The sequence below is a fragment of the Colius striatus genome, chromosome 2 (genome assembly GCF_028858725.1).
Source record: "Colius striatus isolate bColStr4 chromosome 2, bColStr4.1.hap1, whole genome shotgun sequence".
In the NCBI taxonomy this organism is placed as follows: Eukaryota; Metazoa; Chordata; class Aves; order Coliiformes; family Coliidae; genus Colius; species Colius striatus.
Window position 1 is genome coordinate 89471125 of NC_084760.1, and position 22429 is coordinate 89493553.

At 36.1% G+C, this 22429-nt stretch overlaps 1 protein-coding gene across 1 annotated transcript in view; it reads right to left on the minus strand.

Annotated features, from left to right (window-relative positions):
• USH2A (usherin) overlaps positions 1-22429 on the minus strand; it is a 392303-nt gene that overhangs the window by 359586 nt on the left and 10288 nt on the right. Inside the window, exon 3 of the mRNA XM_061990105.1 lies at positions 338-467. Coding sequence (XP_061846089.1) covers positions 338-467 — 130 coding nt within the window. The remainder of the gene's footprint in view (positions 1-337; positions 468-22429) is intronic.

Sequence of the window (22429 nt, forward strand, 5' to 3'; positions counted from 1 at the left end):
CATTCTGAAATAGCTTCATATATTTACTTAGAAAAACTACGATCGTAAATTAATGGAATGTACTACTTTACACACTTAAGAGAATGGAGGAAAATCTACCTATACGCAGTAACACACAGAATAAATTATGAACCTAAATGACAAACTTCCAAACATTTCTGTTTCAGGCAACCTTTTGACAAAGCTAATTGCACAATAGGAATATTCTCCTGCAGGAAGATATTACTTCTCAGCACATAGATAACTTAAAATGATGCATATGCTGTTTTTTAACTGCATTGTGCATGCCTTATTTTGACTATTCCAGTGCAAACCACTAAAGAATCACATTATTTACCTGTGAAACTTTGTCCAATTTGCAGAGTACCATCAGCATCTGCCACTGTTCCCACAAGAATCCTTGAATCAAAAGGTGTGTTGTCATCTTCCCAGCCATTCAAGAAGAAACTAATCCTGCTTTGATGCACCTATAGAATCAATGTAAAGGGGCAAATGCTTGCTTCATTATGCAATCACTTTGATTTCTCTACGTGTTGTGTCTACCACTGATTAACCATTAACATTACTTCAACCTACTTGTGTGTCTTTATTTTTGGTGCCTACTAACTAATTATCTCTTTCCTGTCCATCTACTAGCAATGCAGTTATCATTTAGATGCATGGATTATAAAATTCTATAGCAGCTAAATCAAAGAAGAAACTTCAGTACAGTGAACTGGCAGGGAGGGGGAAGAGAGGAACAGGAGAAGGGTGGGTCTGTTTCACACCGTATGAGGCTGGTTACAGCTACATCACCACTTCAGGCCATAGGCACATGTTATAGCTGTCAGAGCTCTTCTCATACACATCAGTTCAATCAGGCCTCAAGGGGCTATATACCATATTCAGGATAACCGAATGTAGGATGTTTCAGCCAGGCTTCTGAAACATCCCTCCAAAAGGTCTCCCTAACCCCAGCACGTTTCTTTCTACAAGGGCTGAAGGGAACAGTACAGAAACTGGCTACATCTCTACTTTACACCCAGTGGGTAATTCCCTTACATCAAGGGAACCCTTAGCTAAGAGAATATGCACTCAGCCAGCACCCCAGGGTACTGCTTTCTGCAAGTGTTCCCTTCCCTGCCAATTCATTTTAAATTTGAGCTAACGCTCATAGAAATACTTTATGGCATTCTCCCAGCTCCACAAAGTCACAAGATGCTGAGTTTTTACAAAGTACTTTTTTAGCATTAAAAACCCTCATATTTAGGTTACATAAAATTAGAAGTTCAATAATATTGGAGTACCTTTTAGTTTTGCATTTTATGAAATTCAATACTCATTTTAAAAATACAGACACAAACAGAATGGGAATTTAAAGTATCATCACTATAGTCAGCTTCCCATTTTGTTGTAGAAACTACATTCAACTTATTCAAAACTTTTAAACTCTGTTGAATTGTTTACTGAATAAACTTAATGTCATTTATTTCAGAAAGTGCTTCAGTTGCAAAACTGAAAATTCTTGATTTTTAGCAACAGTTAGCTTGAGGAAGATGTATTTCACAGAAGAGCTTGGTAGCCTTCAGATTTCAAAGCATCTTTTTTTTGTTGCCAATTTACAGAGCATTATTTTCACTTTGCAGATATGGATGCCTGGTGAATCATGTCTGTAGAGGCCAAATAAATCTAGTGCTTTAGCCTATCTTGATACTCACACTAATCAAAACAAAATAAACCTGGAATAATTGCTTCCATAAGAACAATCTATATATGAGGAGAAACAGAAGGTTTACAAGCCAGAATAATTTGTTGCAAAGACAAAAGACAGAATCTGAAAAAAACCATCAGTTTGAAACCCCCAATATAAGCACTCTCAATTCTATTCTGCCAATAAAGTCTTTCAAATTTCAGACCAAGATAAACGGACACAATTATCTATAAATCTGAGTTCAGATGATCAGCATCAGTGCCTCAGGAAACATGGGTCTATAAGTATTTTCAGAAAGAAAACATGAAATGGGATGGAGGGTTTTTTGCTTGGATTTTTTTTATTTAGGCTTTACACAAAATTGTACAGACGACTTTCTCCTTAAATTGCATTTTCAAATGTACATATGCATGCTGAGCTTTATTGTCATTTCCAGATTCGGTCAATATTTCCCAAATTTAGACAGGAGTATTTATTGCCCTTCCACTGATGGAAATTTGAAGGCTATTATCATAATTACTAAGCCTTGAGATTCGTTCAAAAAGTTATTGCATTTGAGTTTCACTGCTCAAAATACATCTCTCTATTTTAAATTATCTTTTGTGTTGACACATCAATGACCTAAATACAACAGTTTTTTTATTTAATTTTAATTCAAAGCCCTCTAAACATCTGATGCCCTATTTGCAAGAGTCTAAGTATATGTGTATGTGGTGGTTACATTGCATTTTTTTTCTGCATCACATTTTTTACAGCCTGTTACTGTCATTTGGTGTTTGACTGTTATCATCATAAAAGATACAGGCTTTTCTACTTTGTTATTTGTAGCATTATCTCATGTTTTACAACATCTTTGCACAACATGTCGGCACATGAAATATAACTAGTGAAAAGTTCTCAGTGGTATTAATGCATAAAAAAGAATGTGGTTCCATCTCTACTGTCTTTATCCAGCCAAAAGCTGATGAACAGCCAATTTTCCTTTATCACATTAGCACAGCCATGAGGGAAACACATTTGTTCTAGTCAGCTACACTAAAGATACTATTACCAATCTAACATATACATGTTTTATATCAGCAGTATTCTCAGAGTATGAGGGAGCCAACAATATATTAACACTAGCATGACAGTTTATTTAAGAAAAGAAAATTGTCTCTGTAGAGGGACAGAAGTTAGAAATGTATGGCTAAAGCTCAGTGTCACTGGTCTAATAAAGGTAATAATTCTTAAGCTTTCTTTATAGCAGGTAACACTCCTGTGGCAGCTCTGTCATATCATTCAAATAAAAATGTTGTCTTTTACAAGTTTAAGAGTACCTTTATTTTCAGTCAGGTATGAAGCATGTTTCCACTTTCCTGTTTTCACTGTAAAACATTGATAAGTGAAATTCAGAAACAGGCACGCTCACCCCCATCAGCTCCTTGCCCACTTACTGCCTCAGACACAGCTTCTGCAGAACCTGATTCTGCTTCCTCCAGTGCTAAGCAGACTGCTTGCCTTCATGCACTCCCTACTCAAAAAATCAGTGGGACTACTTGTGACTCAAGAATGACAGAATTGGGCTCTAAGTGACCAGGTATTTTTATTTGTTGAAAGCAGGTGACTAATAACAATTTTAAATCTCCCTCTCCCCTCCCCCCGCACCAATCTCTTTGTATTAAATAGGATTTAGAATAGTTGGGTTTAATATAGCACATCCCCAAGGTAGCCCTAAGCACTTTACAATGCTGAATTGGATATCAGTAGTGCAGTGACTGTGTAAGGCAAAGGCAGCAGTCATTATGCATTTGGCAGTAGCTCAATGTAACGATCCCCTTGCTGGTTATTAAAGGGGGGATGAATATCTGACATGGGAGGAAAATGTAGGAGGGAAACCATGTGTGGTATAAAAAAATCCCAGTGGCTCTCCACTGTGGAAGGAGAGGAATGTCTCAAAGTTTGGTGTCAGTTTCGACTAAGCTAAATAAGAAGAAAGGCTGGCACCGAGTTGGCTGTTTGATGTAGTTATTTAAGGTCTCCTGACCGTTAGCACTAAATTGCATACAACACCATAGAAATAAAAGACAAATTCCACTCCTGACTAGGACAACAGGATTATTCCCCTGTTGTCTTTATTAATAAGGTTCAACAGGAATTTGCCCCAAGAGAGTAACAAGAAATGGGTAAGAAACGCTGGCCTCATGGTTGTGCGGTGCACAGGACCAGAAGCCTGGGATGTCAGCACTCTTAATCCCAGCTCTGAAACCATTTCTCCCTCTCATGCTTCCCCATCTGTCAGACACTTAGCAAATCACCTCACAGGGAGGTGGCAAGGATTAGTTACTAAGATAAATTCACTCTGCAACTACATTAGCCTCTGCCAGCGCAGAGCCTAATACTATTCCAAGCAATGGAAAATCCATTTGATGGTGAACTGAGATGGTGAAAGATACCTATAATCTTTCCTCTAATAGTATTCTTGTTATGATCCAGAAGAGTTTCAAAGATGAGAGGTGTTGGGCTGAAAGGCAAGTTCCTTCATTGCATCCCACATGAAGGTCTTACGGTCCTCCATCACACGCAAATTGTCCATCAGAGCCAGAACACCAAATTCATTCACTTCCTACCTAGGAAAAAGCCTCTTCCCCTGTTGGTCACTGTAGTGCTGAATGAAGAAGGACAAGTCAAAACAAAAACTACTGCTTATTAAATTAGAGTCAGAAAAGGCATTACAACTGTCCATTTTCTCACCTAAACATCTATGCTACTCAGACTCTAGCCATGAAAACATAACAAAGAAATTTAACATTAATTTTGCCCTTTGGTTTGGATTGGGCAGAGATGTCATGTAAACAAAAGCCAGTATTTTCATGTACTAACCGCTAACAGAAACTTCTGCTGTATTGCAGTACTCGGTGTGGGGGAAAAAAAAAAAAAAAGGCAGCATCACAGCCAAATACCACAGTTCTGAGCCAGTTGTGCTGGTAAGACACTAAGGGACTAACTATGGGAAAATGCAGAGGCAGTGGAGCATACAGGAGCATGGTAAGCGCATATGATACTGCTCCTGAATACTCTCTGAATACCAAAACATGAGCAGCTCAGAGACTTCAATAGAAAGCCATGGTTTCTGTATATTTAGTAGCTTTCCATGGAATTCTTCTGCATGATTTTGTACAGCTGCTCCTCAAATGCAAAAACTTATACTTCCTCAAAAGCACCCACTATAGAGATTGATTCAAGAATACTAGGGGGCTTTCTTTTTACTCTTTTTTTCTTAAGCCTTGAACTGCCTTGTTATCTAAAGATATGATGGCATAATAAATGTATAAATAAACAAGTATACTAAAAATATTTACTATTCAAATAAAATTTATCAATACGCTTTTCAAAAATAACCTAATAGTCCTCAGACACAGAAGCAGAACACACTGAGTATGAAATAAAACAAGCGGTTATGATTCCCCTTTCAAGTTACAATGGCATTTTCCAAGCCAAAGCCAATTCTGAGACCCCAAGAGACAAAGTTCTGTCTTTCAAGCAACATAATGCACATACATTACACTGCAACATATGTGTGTGTTACTTGGCGCATTTAAGCAATGTACTATTTTTCTTCAGATAAATTAATTATCAAAATGTCCTATTACATATGAACTGAGACAATTTTAGTCTCTTCCACGAATAAGTGAACTGTATCATTTCAGCCTAAAAAAAATAAAGTTCAGTGAATTCTTCAGTGGATGCTGTGATTTTTTTTTTTTGCATCAGTACAAATGAAGAGGAGATATGAAAAATAATCCTTTATGTTTCATTAAAAAAAAAAATAAATGCCTAAATATATCCCAGCGGAGCTGCAGATCACTAACCAGAAACCAAAACTTCACTGCACTAAATGGAATACAACAAATGCAGTAGTCTCTTCCCCAAATGTCTTAGAATTGATAAATATTATATCTCTCAAAGACATTCTTGTTTTTTAGTAAGTACAAACTTTTAGGTTAGCTTTCCTATCCCAATATTTAATGGCACAGTACAGATTCACTAAAATATTACAGATAAGTTAAGGGGAGTTATTTCAAGATGTTAACCTCTTCTACTGGTTAAGTACATACTCATTTTACTCTTATTCATCATAGCTTCTAGCAATCATAAAATAGAATTTAATCGTAAAGCTTCTTCTCATCATCTATTGTTCTAATAACTAGACGACAGTGTCTGGCAAGACAGATGAAGAAACCAGATGGATTCCTTCCCAGATTTGCAGGCCATAAATGAAGAGTTCCACAACAGAGAGAATTCTGGCACCAAAAGTGAAAGAAAAAAATCTCTTCCAATCATTTAAGAAAAAAGAAAGCTTGCTTTTCATTTTTAAGTCAAAAATGCAAATTTAAATAGTTGCAAATGCAAGCTAAATTAAAAAATTAAATGAAAACTAAATCATATAGTATGTTTATGAAATATGAGAACAAAAGCAAATTTTCCTTCAAACAAATAACTTGTAAGGAAACTCAAGTCTGTATCAGCTTATTTATTAAGTGCTATTTGCACAGCAAGATTTAAGAAATAATTTTATTATTATAAAGTGATGCACAGTTTGAAGAATTTTATGATCCCTCTTTCTAGTTGCTATAAAAGCTAAAGCAACTCCAGAATCAATACACGTTACATAGGCTTTATAGAGACAAATGAAAGCAGAAGTTCGCATAAATGATTTGCTTAATCATTTAGAAATAGGGAGGAATCAGATATTATGAGAAATCAGGAGAAGTTGTGACTCAACCATATCAAATATTACTACACAATGCACTGCTGCAGTTGTTTGCCATCGCTTAATTTGGTATGATTCTTAAAAAAGCTGCTACCTAAACATAGCTTGATATCTGTTAAGATAACCAAGATTCAGAAAACCCTTTCTTCTCTAGACATATTGCAGATCGGTTGCATCAGGAAGTTTTTCAGTGAGTTAATTCTATAGAAATAGACAGGATATTAACACATTTTCTCATATGGTGAGAAAACAGATTAAGGCTATGAACAAAATGACAGGTCAGTGGTTTCCTTGCATACTTCATTAATAGAGTCAACAAATCAACAGTGGTCACTGATGACAACAGATAAGGGAAGACAATAGATGGAAGAAGGCGAATTAGCGATACTGCTGTAATGGCCTAATCAGAAACTTAAGCACAAAAACCTTTTTTTACCTTCAACCTGTCTAAATATGCTCTTTTTGCCTGCTCATACAAAGATATATGGCATATTTTACCACTGGGGGAGATACATGTTCACATCTCTAATCTGTGAAAGCAGGTGTGAAACAGAACGATAACAGTTAATAAAAGATAAAGTAAAGAGCTTTTGCACAGCAAAGCCACATGATGCACACAGGTATGTATTTCAGTGGGTTTTTTTTGCAGAACTTCAAATCTTGCTGAACCTGCAAGATTTCTCAAAGCTTTAATATTGTGTAAGGGAATTTCTGTAAAGAGGAAAGGTCAGTGATACAAACAGGCTCAAGCAACACAAAAATGGCTGAATGGAATTTGGGGGAAAAAAAAAGATAGGATTAAACTATTAGAATGAATCCAAGTGTACTTTCAGTTGAGATTTAAGTAGAGCTCGAAATCAACGACCAGAATGCTACAATTTACATCTTTTACTCACATCTGGCCATCTATGCCTCTAAATTGATGCATCAGAAACATTAAAGAACTTTCAGTCACAGTTAAACACACTGAAAAAATTGCAAAATTTACACATCCTGAAAATTCATATCAAAGGCTCCTTTCCCAACCATCCAGTTGTTCTTTTTTCTTCTTATTTTGTATTAATCTATTAATTTTATTTCTCCTTTTTAAATGTCCTATGTTTGGATGTATCACTTTTTTCTTTAAAAAAAATGTAAAATAAAAAAATGTAGTGAATACAGGTAGAAGCAAATCCCATACTCCTAGGGCTATTTTTCCTCAAACATGAATACAAAGAGGGAACAAAAGAAATGGTTTATCTCAAAATTTCTCAACTCCTCCCAAGCCTTCAGATAATTGCTCTGTCAGCAACCTTATGACTCCCTGAGAAAAAGAGGTGCAGTAGTTTCCACAGCCTAACTTCTTCAGATGTGTCAGGATTTTGCATGCAGCACTCAACCACCTCCTAACTCCACACATTACACATGGGTGCTGCTGCATAGCCTGCTCATACAGTCTTATATTGCTTATCTCTCCTTACAACATAGCATATGCAGCCTAACTCAAATTCAAAACCTTAGCTGAACGGATAGTTCAGAAATGAGCACTACCATACATTTCTGCAGTGTGGGTACATTTTGGCAGTGATGACATTATTGCAAGGAATGTTTGGGAAGATGTCTCACATTTTAAAAAAAAAAAAAGCACGGGGGATTTTGATTTTTCCCCCTCTCAGAGATTAAAAAAAAAAAAGATTCACTTCTGAGATTAGAAGGATTCACTTTTAGTGCTTTGCTCTTTGCATTTTAATTTTTTTTATTTAGAGTGAAAATTGAGACAACACAGAGGGAACTTGGCAGATCTAAAGGTTGGCAAGAGATAATGAATTTATGTAGCAAACATATGAGAACAAGAATATGTCAGGAGGAATTTGTCTGGGATCTTGTTCTCAAACAGACCAAAAAAGATGCTAATAACCATGTTAATAGAGATGGAAAGGGGTATGGAAATTAAAGAATAATATGCAGAAGGACAAGCCAGATTAGATAATTTATCTGCATAACACTCAACAGACAAATGACACCTTCTATACCAGTAAAAACTGTCTGACGAGTTTTTCAGGGAGCTTAGTTCTGCTTCAGCTAGAACCCTGTCAAATGCATTTTTTACTAAGTAGAGGAGAAAACGAGTACTAGCGTAAATAGTTATTAGTTACTTAAAACCTTCAATGTTGTTTTTAGACTGTTGGCCCATTATCTTACAGCAAATGCAAAAGATAAGCACATAATAAAATTTCTTTTACCTGTTAATATTAAATCATTTTATTCACATTTCTGAACTCCTCTCTTTCTGTATTCAAATCCTATACTACCCTCACCTGGCAAAACCAAAATTTTTAAGCTATAAGAACTCTGCACCTCTGAGCAAAACAAATCATCCCTCTGCATTTCAAAGCCTTTGAAGCAATTTGTCCGTAAGCTTAAAGGAAAAGGATAGAAGCAAGCTGCAACTCTGGCATCTATTTAGGTTCCTACGTGATGCTTTTCATACATCTTTGGTTCTCTGGCCAAAGAGCATTTTATAGGAAGTAAGCAGAGGGCTTGGGGTCATTCATTGCAACCATTGACTTCAGTAATGGCACACTCAGGGACTTTATGATGATGATTTTGAAAAAAGAAGTGCTTAAGTTAGCATTCATGGTTAGGAGAGATTCATTTCACTCTAAAAATGACAGAATGACTAGAAGTAAGACCTCAAATGTATTTCTAGGCTGAGATTCATTATTTAAGCATAGTAAAAAATATCAAGTCAACTCTGTCCTCTCACCACCATCGCAATCTAGTCAAAATACACAATTGCAAATGTTTTAATTTATTATTTTACTTTAGTTCATATAAAAATTCAAGGATGCTGAATTCCTACTCCTCACAGAGAAGGAAGTAGAATTTCAAGATGTCCCCTTTAGCACCTCCTTGAGCTCTGTAGGAAAATCACCTTCAGCCTTTAAATACCGGAACTGCAGTTGTGAGTGGAAATAGCATGTACATGAGTTATTTGGCATTAATTCACTGAAATTTTCTTTAAAATCAGGACTCTGCTTTAAGCTGACCAGGAGCCTGCCCAGGGAAATGGTCTGAAATATTTAAAAAGTGTCATTTTTCTTCAGTGTGCTCCAAAGGAAGTGTCAGCTCTATGTGGTCCTGCTCTGGCAGGGGGGTTGGACTACGTGATCTTTTGAGGTCCCTTCCAGCCCTTGAGATTCTGTGATTCTGCAATAAGTTCATCATAAGCAGGATCAACTAATCAAATCAGTGTATTAAACTGTATTTTAACCTAGACTATTTTAGGACCATTACAAGAAAAGGCCTGATTTTATAAGACTTATAAATTTACAGGATTTACAGAGGTAGATCAGTATTTGCTGACACTAATATAACAGGATAAAAACATCTATGTTACATATATTTTCTTGCAGTCCAGCAAAATAGTAGAATACCAAGAAAATGTTCCAAAAGGAATAATATTTTTTCATCTTTGTTTTTATCCTCTACTTTTTTTATTTCTTTTACTCATGTTCTTAGAGAACAGACACTTTTCCATCAGTTCCTGATAAAAAAAATCCTCAGATAGCTTTTGAAATTAAAACCGCCTAACTGGGAAAAAAACCTCACTACTTTTTAAATACTGAAATTGACTCATCACAACACTCTGTCCAGAGATAACAAGTGGACTGACTAGTACTTCAGCTGTGAATTTATTTAAATGTAGACATACACATGCAGTATTAGGAAGGCAAAAACAGGATATGAAATAAACATAAGGCATCAGCTCTAAGCTCACTGTCAAGAGCATACCAAGGCTTCTAACCACAGAGTTCAGCTGAAGGTAACTATCTGTCAAATGTAATCTGTGCAAGTGAATATGCTTAAGCTGGTGCTATGAATCAACCAAAATTGCTTTGGTCTTATTGACATTCAATTGCAAGAAGTTGCAGCTCATCCAGTCCAATAGACATCTGACAACACCATGAGTGCTTCAGTGACAGAAAGCTTTAAATATAGATGCAACTATCATCACAATACACATGGAACTAAACTTTATGATCCTTCATACCATATTCAGAAGCTGGTCATCAGCTGGATGCCTTAAGACCACATGGCTATTTTCTCTGCCTGTTGCCAATTTTTGCAGTTAACCAATCACTGTGACTTAAAAAAGAGAGAATACAGACTGACTGACAGAAAAAGGCCACTTGGTCTTTCATCACTGTCTCACTAAATCTCTCTGAAACCCACTTTTGCCATTATCATTTGCCTTTTAAAAACAAAATGCCTGATCAAAATTTGTTCAAACTATTTGCTTTAGTTGAGGGCCAGATTTCAGTTACTATAAACTGCCTTCAGCTTGAACAACACTATTTGACACTGCTGAGATTCAGACCTCAAATATGTTAAATATACTTTTTTCCTCACAGCTGTTCTTTACACCTTGAAACAAGACGTCTGATAATGTGTGCATATGGGATGTTTGACAACACAGCAACTTGCATACCATGTCCCAAAAGAAGGCCTAATTTGTTTCCTTTGTACAGAAGAAAGGAACACAACCTGCAATCCTCTATACTCTTCTTTGACTTCTCTCTCAGAACTCCTGATATCTCAGTGGTAGCTGCACCAGCACAGCATCTTTTTCTAAGAAATTTCATATAGCCCCACTGTCTACATGAGTTGTTATATACCCATTTCTTTGCCCTCCCCAGGTTCTGCTGCCTCATTCCTTCCCTCACCAAACAGGGAATTAAAATCACCCAGAGCCACAGATAAAGGAATCTGGGAAAGAGGAAATATGCTGACTACATACAGCTTGCAACCATGTTTGAGGGGATGCACAGTGTAAGTATTTTGGTGAGGATGGAGGGGAGGCTCACACACACGTTATGAGCACTCTTAACAGTTATACCCACGTTCAGAGAAGCCAAGTGTACAAAAAACTGAGCTTTGAGGAAGAAACCTCATCAGGGGACCACAGCAATAGAACTGTTTTAAAACAGAAGGGCTGGAGAGGATAAAGGGACAGTAGAAGAAATGGCAAAGAATAGCGAAGGGGAAGGAAAAAGCATAAGGTCGGGAGGGGCAAGTTGTCTCTTTGCCTTTCCTTCTTTTGCCTCAGGCCCATATCGGCCTTTCCTTTTCTTGACTTAACTGGGATGAATTTTAATTGCAGCCTCTCTCCGTGTTTTATACACTATGTACTCTCTACTTGTGTGGAGTGGATTTCCCATTCATCACAGGATTGCAGGCAAAAGTCCCGGGAGCATTTTGCTTTCTTTCAAAGTTAGCTTTGCTAAAATCAATAACTTTAGGACTGCTTCCTCCAACTAGCACATACTCCCACCTCACAACTGCTTCAAATTTAATGATTTTACAATCATCTGATTTTGTTTCCTATCACTATATATAGATTTATATTTGCAAACTTCCCATGATAACAGTGACTATATTCTATACTATTTCAATAACAGTATAGAGGCAACAGCCTTACAGCAACAGTGGAAACATGCTCTCATTTGTAGTTTTAACACAGTCAACATCCTAAATGATCTCTAACAATATCTTTTTCTACTGTCTCTTTCTCAAAACTACAGCATCCTTCAAATCAAAGTTCTGGTTTTCTTAGGGATCCATTCTATGTCTTCAGCATTTTATTGCTTGTTTTTTTTTTCTGACCACCTGAAAGTATAGTGCAAGTCCCAAGAATCACAACTACATTAAATTGTATGCAAGACACTGCATTTAGTTTAAAAGAAGGGGTAAAAAAAGGGGGTGGGGGGCAGCAGGGAGCAGGAGTGCTTCTTACTGCAGATCGAGTATCATCCCTCAGCAATACTGTTACATCTCTTCCAGCTTTATATTAACTCTCCCTTCACTAAAACTGTGTATCTTGGCATTTTAAATCCCCCTTCATTTTCCTGGTTGTCTCTCTTATTCCAATAATATCTTTCTTATCCTTGAAAACATGTCACTCCAATTCAGCAGTCTTATTACATATGCTCCTAGCATTTGTATAAAAGATATTTAGCTTTTCCCTTTGCCCTCCTTTACTTTTCTTTTTCTCTATCTCTTACAATGTTAATCCCTTCTCAACAGCAAATGGTTTTCCTTCAATTCAAGTCTTTCTTTTTGTGAATAGATCCACTAGTTCAACTTGAACTCCCTGAAGAACAACATAAAATAAAAAGGAGAGGTGCTGGAGGGGAAGAAAAAGATGGAACCCTGGAGTGTTCCTGAAGCAATTAACTCTCTTCAAGAACAAGCCATGCATTAATACAAATTTGACACCAAACAGCAAAATCAGAAAGCAAGTGGAACACAGACTGATCCATAGGTTGGTTTACAGGTTTAAGGAAAAGTAATAGCTATTTCATTAATAAAGCCTTCAAGATGCAAAAATGCAAGTAACAGCAAGCAGATGGATCCAAAATAAGAATCATGTATGTCATTAATTTTTTGGATGGGAGTAATTTTAGTAGTGTTAAAAACGGAGTAATATAACCCACACTCACTCTCTATTATCTGCTAAACAAGGCCACAGACAAAGATCGATGCAAAAAGAGACAGCTTTTGAAATAGTCTGTATTTTTAAAGAATTTGTCTTTTTTAAAGTAAACATTCTTTTAAAATAGAGTTGAAGAAGAGATTAGTGATCTTTCTCCCACAGTGTGTGCATTCCAATCATGGATTGGTAATCTTCATTTAATCTTTTGTTGGTCAATACTTCACCAGTATTTCATCGCTACGAAGTAATATTAATATTACAGCTTTGCTAACTTTATATAAAGCACTGTACCAGTGACAATATTCTTCACTTCATGTGTCAGAGCTCTATCAATGTATAGCTGGTGCCTCAGGATAGAATAAACATATCTGGGCAGGGGAGTGGCAGCAACAACCTGAGAGCTCAAAATTGCAAATACAGATTCTGTTAAAAACTGAAGTAACAAATAAACTTTGCTCTAATTACTATTATAACCATCGATCAATCTCCATTCATTTTTCACATGGAAACGTTTAACAAGTGACTTTTGTGCTGCAAATGAGTTACAAATAATACAGAATAATCCTAGACATCAGATCTGAGACTACATGGAGAACAACTGCTTTCTTGCTGCATTAATATCTCTATTTTCCCAAGTCACAGAAAAACCAGATCCAAGATCCTGTGATCACTACAGTAACATAAAAGGAAAGAAGTATTAAGAATTCAACAAACTGTTCTTAACAACTAAAACAGTTACATAGAATTGCCAAAACTAATTGAAAAAGAAGGTCTGAAAGTACTTTTAAATAATCTCATAAGAATGCACATTTTCTCTCTGCCCCCTCCATTTAAAATACAGCACAAACACCAATTCTGAATTTTCTTGAACTACTTGTAATCATGTAAATTAGGGATGAGATGTAGATGTCAAATGAAACGTCCCTTCTGAATAAAGTCTCTGTGCTTCACTAGTCAAACAACATGCAGATATCCACACAAATGAAGGGAGCTGTTACTAATGTACAATTATTAACCCTGTATTATAGTATGAGATGTAAATTAAATTCTAGTCTTTTGAGTTAAGTATATGTGAACAATTTTGCACCACTTTGCACTGCTCAGTACTGGGACTTGTAAGTCATTCTCAAATATAATGCAAGAATACATTGGTTGTACAACAGCTGAACAGCTCTGCTGGGACTAGAAGGCTGAAAATCCATTCCTTTGTCTTTTTTTTGTGGTGATTTACATAAAAGAAAGCAATTATTCTTGCCCTCTGACTGCCTTGCCACAAAAGTTCCACGTTAAGGGATTTTTGCAAATAAAGTCTCATCATTTCTTTCCAGACTTAGATTCTCTTCATGGTCAAGGATCCACAAAATTCTGCCTTTGATTCCTTTCATATTCCTCTCAACAACCTTACTTCAGGCCCTTCCCTCCTCCTCTGTGCCCTGCTTTCTTCCTTCCACCACAAAATCCTTTAGAAACGGTCATTCAACTGTTTCTTTGTACTGTAACTCTCCAACACTCTTTTTGATGACAATTCACTGCAAGTCTCAATTTTCTTTTTTTGATAACTCCTTTTCTCCAGAGTTACTAAGTACTTCACCAGTACAGCTCTGCAGTAGATATGCAAACCATGCTGTTAATCGAACATAGACCAAACCTGACTTGGGAGGACTATGTTTTGGTAGATTATTTTTGGAAAAAGCTAAAGCAAAAAGTTTATGCAGCAGCTTTCTCAACCATATTTTGTTAGAGAAGGGCCAGGAGAGGTCCAGGGGAGACTTCTCAGAGTTCATAGTGGTTTCCTATGCACTTTAATATTCAGGCACAGAAAAGCCAGGGAGATTACTGATCAATGGCAAATATGAGGATTCCAGTAAACACAATTTAAGGAAAAAGGATAAAACTCTTTAAATATAATAAAATACACTTTGAAGTCCAGCAAAAGAGTGGTAATCCAGTTTACTGACCTGTAAACATAGTCACTTTCTTTACAGATAAGAGGTGCAGGCACAAGGCATAAGTAGTAACTTGAAGAAACAGAATATCCACTATCAAGACTCAAGCAGGCCACCTCAAAAAGCTCAGAAATGAGAGACACTTTTTCTTTTGACCAGTCCTGACTCCGAGAACCACAAAGTCCCACGGGACATGGTCATCAAGCTAGAAAGAGAAAGGCACACAGACTGAAGATTTATTGACAGTGCTCAGAGATAAGAATTTCAGTGGAAACAAACAAAAGCTCACAGTTCTAACATGTCAGATTAGGGACAAAACTGATAGTTTGGTCTATGCTGCCACTAAATATCACATGCTGATTTGCCTATAGGTGCAATGATGATGAATCTCACAAGATACAAAGGTCATCTACAATCACAATCAACGGCAAGGATACACCTAAATACCACCAGACGTTCAAGTGAAAAACATTTTGGCTTTAATTCAGGAGGCAGAAGATCTAAGCCAGTGCCATTCTTAGAAATGCTGACAATATCACAAAAGGTCAGACAAGCAAGGTTGCATGATTCTGCACACAACCAAACAAACAGTGTGTGGAAAAAGACTTAGGTCCATTTGGAATTGAGTCACTTTCCTGGAATAGATAGACTCAAAGGGTGAGCTTCTCCTATGTCCAAACAGTGCCAGTTTATTTATTTATCAAATCAAGAAAGAAATCAATCAAGTTTAGGGGAACAAATTAAATTATGTAAAAAACCAAAATGTCCCAGCTAAGCATGCATGTAGATTGCAGACTGTGGTAAAATATGCCTAACTTTGAAATCTAAAGCCTAAGATGTTTGAAACCAAATGTCAGAAATTACATAGATAATACTACTGAAAGAGTATTGTTATACCTTAAAGGAAGTTCAAATTGTTGTAAAGTAAATGAACTAACTGTATTGAAATGTACTATAGAAGCTGCTGCTCTGGTCCATTTTTTGAAGAAAAATGAAAATCATCAGATTCATTGGGAGATTAGATAAATAACAGAAACAGAACACTCAATTTTTAATTAGCCCTGCACAGATCAAAGAACAATGCAGAAATGAAAATTACAGACATAATGAATGAACAGGTCTTGGACTAATTGTTTTAATAATCTTTCAAATTAAGTCTATACCTGATAAATAGGTTGGAAAAGCACAGGAATAAATATTATATAAGTGGAAGAGATAACGTGGCTTTTGTTGAAGGAAGTCAAGATGCAACTTTAAATTCTTTGAAGCAGTTAAGATGCATGTGGATGAGCAAGAATTGACCAATATAATGTACTGGCTTTCCAGAAAGGTTTCAAACATTTCACACAGAGAAGCTTACGAGAAGGTAACTACAAAACCAACCTCTGCTATTGAATATTTCGTATAGGCTTAAAAACAGTGTCTAGTGAGGTGAAAAAGGATGGAATTAATACATCCAGACAGTAAAAGTCAACACTTACTTTTTTCAGTTACAGAAAAAATTGCTAAGGAACGGGAAATAAAGTAGCAGACTAAATGTACTAAAAACTAGGTAGTAGTCACAAGAAAAATATTTTCAACTATCTAAACAAAACATTAAGTTCTGAACCATCTTTGCTCAGAAAAAGTGATCTTGGAGTTACTGTACATAGTCATCTAATAATGAGCAAAATTCTCAATGGCAAAGAAATACATTCTTTATTGGGAAAGAAGTGAAGAACAAAACTGCAAATATTCAATGTTTAGAAATTTATGGTGCAAAGTAACTGGAATAACAAGCAGAGTTTTGACTCTTGCATCCCCAAAATTATGATAGTATAAGCCTAAATGTTTCAGAAAAGATCAGCGAGGATGACCAAACTGCAGAACAGCTTCAATAGAAGACAAAATCCAGTTTACAAACAATTATATCATGTAATCAAGCTCCATAACCAAAATATCAAATAGGATGACAATTATAAACAGAGAACACTTGACAAAAGGAATTGGTAAAAAGAAGTTAAGGGGCAACAGACTTAAAAAAAAGCACAATTTCATATAGCCAGAATTTCAGATGGGGAATTCATTGCCCCAAGGTACTAGCTATACCAAAATATGAATTACAAAAAAAAAAAAATAGACTATTAAAATAAAAATAGGTCAGTCAGTGGTTATTCAATTTGGTCTACACTAAGAAGCTTCAAAACCACTGGTTGTCAGAAAACAGGTCAGTGACATATTTTAAAGGTGTTCCTATGCATCTACTATTCTTTCACACTAAAAGACAAGAGTATCTAGACAGATTGTCAAACCAACACAGTAGTCCTTCAATAATACAAAAATTATGGCATTATTGAGCTGAGGTATTGGAATGAGATACATGGACAGAGGAGTTCTTCGCCCTTTTCCATCCCAGAACTTGCTACTTTCCAACCAAGCTGACAAATTGTTTAGTGCTAGGAAATATTCTTTGCTTCCATGAGCAAATGATACATGTGCAGACTTACCAGAAGATTCTTCCTGTGGACTTCCACCATCATATGTGGATTTTGAAGTGTACAGAACCTACACATCATTTATGTCACCTTCCATTTGCTGCATGCAGATGTGTTAGGACAAGATGTACATGGGAGCATTCACACATAAATAATGGAGGTTGCATAAAGGACAATCTTTTGTTTCATCTTCCATTTCTTGATGACTCTTCTGACTTATGTCTGCCTTTAAGCTACAAAAACCTGAACTACATGTAGTAATTACTTTAAAAATAAACCAATCAGGAAGAGAAGCAGCTGCTCTATTTGGCTATATCAAAAAAGTTTCAAGTAACTTGCAAAAACATCTACTTAGCAAGCGGCACAGCATAAACAGGGAAAGACAACGGTTTACTAATCCATGATCCATCTTTACCAGCAAAGACGTTCAAACTGGTTGCCAGTTTTCTGCTCGCACACTGTGTGTGCTGAGAACAACCTGCTGGATGACCTTCTAGCCCACATTGCAAATGGTGTGCTCTACATGTGATACTCCAGTGTACAACTTCAAGCTTGATCTCTCAAGAAAGGAATTCAATTCAAGCATATCAGTAGTGCTCATCAGTGCTGCAAAACTCCGAACAGACACAGAAGGCAAACCTATATCAAAAAGAACTCTACCCATACACAAAACTGATAATGTGTATATACTGTGAGTGTAATCTTAAAGTTTTATACCAACAGTCATATCAAGTACAAACAGCTACTTCCAAATCTCTAAGTTTGCTACCTACACAACTCAAGAGTACACAAACATATAAATGGAAGAGCAGTAATACAGCTGCACAAGCATATCTAAAGTTACACCAAGCAAGTTAAAATTATCAGAGAACCCACTTATAAACAGTATACCTAAATAGGTACCTAAGCAATTAGTTCAGACAATATTTTTTGCTTATATTTCTCCCAATAGGACTCAAATTTCTAGAAATCTGAAAACAGTTTATTCCAATGACCACAGTTAAACTCGCGGGATGCTGTTAATCAGGACACACCTCTTCTGCTTAGTTCTTCCAACTCCGTTATGCAATTTTAATGGTTGGTTGTACGGTACTAACCTAAACGTCTTCAACACACAATTGCAATTCACAGACAAAAAGCTCTAATATGTAGAGTTGATGCAAACTTTCCCTTCCCATCTTGGGACTGACAAACTGCTCCTAATACATAGTAAGTGATGACCTCAAACAGGAGATCAAAGTGATTTGTTAAATTAAAATGTTTCTTTGCTTTCTCATGTCCTTACTATACTTAAGGAACATACAGTTTAAAACACCTCATATTAGTAATATATACGCAAAGAGTGTACAGAGTAAATGTTTTCCTCCTTGCTTTTAAGTTTCAGGTTCTTTGCTTTTCATACACATTTTAAAGCATTCAAAAACTTGTGCAGACAATAAAAGGATTTCACAAATTGGAAAGGACAAGTTTTCTCTTGATAGTCAAACAGTTATGATGTAAAGCGGACTCATTAAATCATAAGTACTTTAACCTTTTCTTGAAAGAACTGGAAGATTTAAAGATTTATAAAGAATTTTTGCCTAAACTAGGAAATGACTCATATTTGACATGTATTGAAATGATAATGCTGATTTCAATAGGCACTCTAAGAGCCTTTTCCTCCCAGGAGAGTAATTCAGTCATGGCTACCTCTTCGCATTTAGATTTTAAACTTACTTTCTAAAGCTTTTAATGTGCTATATTCTGCCAAAACATGCCAGAGTTACATAGACACGATCAGGCAAAATAAAGGCTAGTAAAAAGATTATTTTTATAATTGCAGACACTAAATATGAAACAAATACATCAATCTGACATGTTCTCAAAGAATCTCCTGTTTCCACAGCCTTGGTTGAAAATTCGTGTTTAAATTCCACTCTTCTTAATTGGTTAAATAAATTCTGAAGTATCAAAGAGAAAGAGGGAGACCCTTAGTGCATCTGAAAAAGAAAATACATAATGGAGCTGCTGTTGCCAAGTGGCACAAATCTGACCTTAGTATCACCATGAAGACATAATGGGGTACATAATTTGCTTTAATTATGCATTGCCATACTTTAAAATTTCTTTAAAAGTTTTTTAACACAAGTTTTCCTGAAGTTTCACTTCAGTGCATATCCAATTATTTTAAGTAAAGGCTATATATCCTTTACTCCACTGTGTTCCATCAGAGTTTTTGTTCATAAATACCTAAAAAAACCCCAAGTGATAAACATCATTAAATCAAGATCATACACACAGAAGGATTTTAAAACTTTCAGAAGCCTGAAGGATTTGATTCTCATCAACCAAAAGCAACTAGAATAGTGTTAGTAATTCCAAGGAAACAGGATGCACAGGATGCCTTAGAAACAACAACGAACAATACTCTCTGAAATTGCAAATCAAAAAGATAAGTTCCTTTACAAAGCATAAGCAGTAGAAAATAAAAGGTAGACATCATTGGTGAAAAGTCGGTCATATTAAACAGGAAGTAGAAAAAAAATGGTCAAAAAAATTACTTTTGTTGCAAATCTACTTCAACTTATCTCAGTAGAGCTTTCAAGGATGAATTTTCCCAGATATTTATTAGGAATAATGAGTAAAGAAATGGATGGTCAATAGCTCTCTGTCAGCAATACAGAATATATTAAGAAGGTTGCATCAACTATTATGAAGTTACTCTCAGACTGATGACATCTAGTCTAAAGTAGCTTTTTCAACAGTCCATCCCATGACTATTAAAGACTCAAGTACAACATCCTGCTGGCAGCGGTTGTTACAGTAATATTGTGGGAAAAGCAGGAAGAAAAAAAATCTCACAATCTAGTCACATAACTGACTAATATGAATTCCTGTATTTTCCTGTTGTATGTACTATGCCACTTTATTCTTTTTATGGAAAATATCGAATTTAAGTTAACATTTAAAAAAAAAACAAACCAAAACAAAGAAAAAAACACCACCAAATCCAAGTCTTTTTTTTATCCTATTCTGATTAGAAAAATTTTGGAGAAAGACTCTGCTGCAATAGAGGATACTCAGTTTCCAACTTAAATAATCTCCTCTTCTGCCTGTTGTTTACATTTCAACAGATTTAAAGAAGAAATCTGTATGACTTCCTACTCTTCACTATAGATAATCCCCAAAAGAAGATTCTCAAAATCATCTTCTGTAAGGGCTGCATAGAACCTGCTTTTCACTCTCACCATCGGCTTAGCAGCTCTGTTCTGAATTATATTCCTTTAAACATGGATGCCAGAAATTGTACCCAATATTTTGCACCAAATCTCACCAGAGTCTGGAGCAGCAACAATGACACTTTTCTCTCACAACTGGGAATACTTCTCTTGATACATTTCCCCAACACATGACTTTTCTGTAGACACATCATGCCACTTATTCATTATCACTATCTGGAACTACTACATCAGCAATCTTCCACTGTTTAACAACTTACCAAAAGATTTTGAGAGGAATTTCAAGTTCATTGCTTTACATTTTGAAATATCAAATTTTATTTCATGCCAATTACCCTAGCACTTTTGGATATGACATTCTTCCTGTATGACACCTTACTGTTTCTCTTCCCAACTAAGTCTTTCTGCACTTTATTACCAGTTACTATTATCAGTATAGCCTTAATATTTCTGCCAAGATTCTTAATGAAAATATAACACAAGGCTGATCCAAAGGCTAGTTCTCAAGGAATTCAATTGCTTTTTTGCCTCTCCTCTCCCTGGGATTATAAGCAAGTTCCTTGGAGTAGTATCTATTGCCAACTCTCCCCGTGAGCATTCCCTTTAACCCTACAACTTCTCACAGGTTGTCATATTGATGCTAAACTGAACTCCAGATAGAGGAAATCTGACACATTTACTTTGCCCAAAAATCAGGTTTCTCATCAAAAAATGCTAAGAGGTTAGACAGTGATGAGCTATCTTTAGTAAATCCACGCTGCATTTTATCCCCTTTTTCATTTAGCTCCACATCTTTATCTATTCCTTCAAAGATCTTTTCTAAATCCTCATATGCCACTGTGTCAAGACAAATAGGTCTGCATTGCCAAGAGCCTTTTTCCTTACTCTTTGTACAGTATCTGGATGGAGTTAAACTTCTTCACAGTACCTTGTATGATGCTGTGTTCCGAATTTGTGTCTAGAACAGCATAACACAGTAATGTTTTGGCTATTGCTGAAGAGTTCTTGAACAATGCCAAACCCTTCTCTTTTCCCACTCTGCCCTCCCCATCCCACCTCAGCAGTAAACGAGGGCTGGGTCAAGAAGTTGAGAGAGGACACTGCCAGGGCAGCTGATCCAAACTAACCAAAAAAGGATGACCCACATTGTATAACCTTTTGCTTGGCAATAAAAACTGAGACGGAGTTTGAGGAGACAGAATTCACTTTCAAGGTGGCTGCTGCTTGTACACTGGTTGGGCAGTGGTCTGCTTGTGGAAGGTGGTAAGTGATTGCCTTTGTGTCATTTCTTCCTCTCCCACTCCATTCCTTCATGAGTTTTCTCACTTTTGCTATTGCTATTCTCTCTGCTGTTCCAATGATGAGGGTGATGGGTACTTGGCTGCTGGTCGGCATAAAGTGTGACGCTCTTCCTAAATATAAGCATTATAGCTCCACTTCTGACTTCATAGATTTGCATAAAATTTCACTGTCAAGTGATTTTATGTACTAGTTATTTCAGAATTTTTGGACAAAGGCCATGTAATTGCATCAGCACATACACATACAATAAGCTTGTAAATTCATGCTTCTACCTCTTTTTGATCCCTTCTGTTTCCATATGTTCATTTCTGTTATGCAGATTGGTTTTGTGATCTGACTGTTAGCACTATCATTACTGAAAGCAAAAGTAAAATACATATTTATTTTGGGGACCTTACTTGAATCACCCCTAATCTCAAACACACCTTCACTACACACAGGTCTACCCTTCTTAGACAAAAGAAAACCTGTAAAAACTTACCATTTGACAGTCATCGCAAAGTATAATTCAGCTTGACATATTTACAGTTTTATTTCTATTCCTATATAGCATTCTCTATGAAATTGCTTC